Genomic DNA, 2,708 nt, shown 5'->3' with positions numbered 1-2,708 from the left:
GTCATCGATCAAACTTATATAACGCGTACATTAATGTCGCGTGCCATAGCAGAACAGTTTTTTGGCTGTTTCATTACATCACATCATTGGTCTGATACTTGGTTGGCTAAAGGCATTGCTGAATATTTGTGTGGCCTGTATTCACGAAAGTGTTTTGGAAACAATGAGTATCGGGAATGGGTTCAATCGGAATTGGCGCGTGTAGTGCGCTATGAAGAGCAGTATGGTGGAATTATACTTGATTGTAGTCAGCCACCGGCTCCACTACCAGTGTCAAGTACGAATCCTGCAAGTGCGACTAGCAAACAAACAGAAATCGTGCATTATTTTCCTATCAAAAGTTTACATACGGTTTCGCCTAAATATGTCGAAGCAATGAGGCGTAAGGCTCATTTGGTTATACGAATGTTGGAACACCGCATCGGACAAGAGTTACTTATACAAGTGAGTTTTCTGTTTGTTTTTGTTTTATAATTTCCAATAAAGGCAAAAAAGCCGTTTCAACGTTCAATTTTCCCTCATACGATCGTAAAATCTAAACAATCAACTTGCATTTGCAGGAATTCAAATAATATACATGCATTCATATGCATATATATATGTATGTATATGTATGTTTCTTTAAATATGTTTTCCTCTCAGGTTTTTAATAAACAACTGGTGCTGGCTACTAATGCAGCGGTGACAAAAATTGGCTCCGGTTTATGGCATCACTTGCTTATTTCCACCAATATCTTTATCAAAGCTATTTTCACTGTAACTGGCAAAGATATGTCTGTTTTCATGGATCAGTGGGTGCGTACTGGTGGGCATGCGAAATTCTCTTTTACTTCGGTGTTCAATCGCAAACGTAACACAATTGAACTAGAGATAAGACAAGATTTTGTAAATCAACGAGGCGTCCGTAAATATAATGGACCCTTACTGGTACAACTACAAGAACTGGACGGCACATTCAAACATATGCTACAGATTGAAAATACTGTAGTGAAGGCAGATATTACTTGTCACTCGAAAAGCCGACGTAATAAAAAGAAAAAAATTCCACTATGTACGGGAGAAGAAGTCGATATGGATCTCTCTGCAATGGAGTAAGTATATGGTTTCCAAAGTTTTTTACCTACTTAGAAGGGGAATTACTAAATTGCATCTTTAATTTGACAGTGATTCACCTGTACTTTGGATTCGTCTAGACCCAGAAATGATTTTAATACGCGATCTAAACATAGAACAACCCGATTTTCAGTGGCAATATCAGTTGCGCCATGAGCGTGATGTGACAGCACAGTTTGAGGCTATAAAAGCCTTAGAGAAATATCCAACAAACGCAACACGTTCTGCACTAACGGATACGATTGAGAATGAACGCTGTTTTTATAAAGTGCGCTGTGAGGCAGCACATTGCCTTACGAAAGTGGCCAATCAAATGGTGACACAATGGAGTGGCCCACCGGCAATGTTGAATATCTTCAGGAAATTTTTCGGCTCATTTAGTGCACCCCATATAATTAAACAGAATAATTTTGCCAATTTTCAGTTATACTTTTTACAAAAAGTTATACCTNGCAATGTTGAATATCTTCAGGAAATTTTTCGGCTCATTTAGTGCACCCCATATAATTAAACAGAATAATTTTGCCAATTTTCAGTTATACTTTTTACAAAAAGTTATACCTGTCGCAATGGCCGGTGAGTATTTAGGATACATTTTAAAAGTAGATAATGGGTCAAGGTTTTAAGTCGGAAGTCCGCAGCATGCGTATAGGTTTTTTTTTGGCGACANTGTCGCAATGGCCGGTGAGTATTTAGGATACATTTTAAAAGTAGATAATGAGTCAAGGTTTTAAGTCGGAAGTCCGCAGCATGCGTATATGTTTTTTTTTTGGCGAAGACGATTTGGGACTTATTTTTGTTTCTAATTAAAATATCCAGCAAACAATCTCTTTCACCCAAATTTTTGACTTTCTTGTTTAGGCCTACGCACTTCGCATGGTATTTGTCCACCCGAAGTCATACGCTTTCTCCTGGATCTCTTTAAATACAATGATAACACGCGTAATCACTACTCAGATGTTTACTATCGCGCTGCTTTAGTTGATGCCTTAGGAAATTCCATAACACCTGTTGTTTCCGTCGCTCTACGTGGCACACCAATTACTTCGGATAGTCTTTCCGCAGATGCCAAGTATAAAAACTAATATTTATAAAATTATTTTGTAAAAATACCGTAAATATTTATAGACTCGTACTTGAAGAGGTCACTCGTCTACTCAATATGGAAAAGAACTTACCTTCATACAAATATATGGTATCTGTTTCTTGTCTTAAAGTGATACGAAAACTACAAAAATGTGGCCACTTGCCTTCGCTGCCGAAAATCTATCGCTGCTATGCTGCTTATGGCCAATATCTTGACTTACGTATAGCGGCTATGGAGTGTTTAGTGGATTTCGTAAAAGTAGATGGTCGTTGGGAAGATTTAGATCATTTGATTACACTGCTTGAAACAGATCCCGACCCAGCTGCACGGCATGCGCTTGCACAATTACTAATCGACAATCCACCATTTACGCGTGAGTCACGTAGTAGCCGCTTAGATCGGTCAGAGTTGGTAGAGCGATTGTGGTCAAATATGAAGTAAGTGTTTTTTTATTCGTACATACTTAGTACATGTGTATATACAATTTATTGAAATATCAAATATCACT

The 2,708-nt window shown here is 38.0% G+C and overlaps 1 protein-coding gene across 1 annotated transcript; it reads left to right on the top strand.

Annotated features, from left to right (window-relative positions):
* Positions 1 to 3: 3 nt before the first annotated feature.
* Positions 4 to 2,637, top strand: LOC108355021 (transcription initiation factor TFIID subunit 2-like; the record flags this gene model as incomplete). Its single annotated transcript, XM_017606195.1, has 6 exons — positions 4 to 444; positions 643 to 1,091; positions 1,165 to 1,555; positions 1,650 to 1,689; positions 1,975 to 2,185; positions 2,242 to 2,637. Coding segments are annotated over 6 exons (1,928 nt in total), but the record flags the coding sequence as incomplete, so codon positions are not given.
* Between the last annotated feature and the right edge of the window lie 71 nt (positions 2,638 to 2,708).

Source organism: Rhagoletis zephyria, unplaced genomic scaffold, assembly GCF_001687245.7.
Source record: "Rhagoletis zephyria isolate East Lansing unplaced genomic scaffold, Rhagoletis_zephyria_1.1 Rzeph_scaffold_41481, whole genome shotgun sequence".
Classification (NCBI taxonomy): Eukaryota; Metazoa; Arthropoda; class Insecta; order Diptera; family Tephritidae; genus Rhagoletis; species Rhagoletis zephyria.
This window is presented reverse-complemented; position numbering and strand designations above follow the sequence as displayed.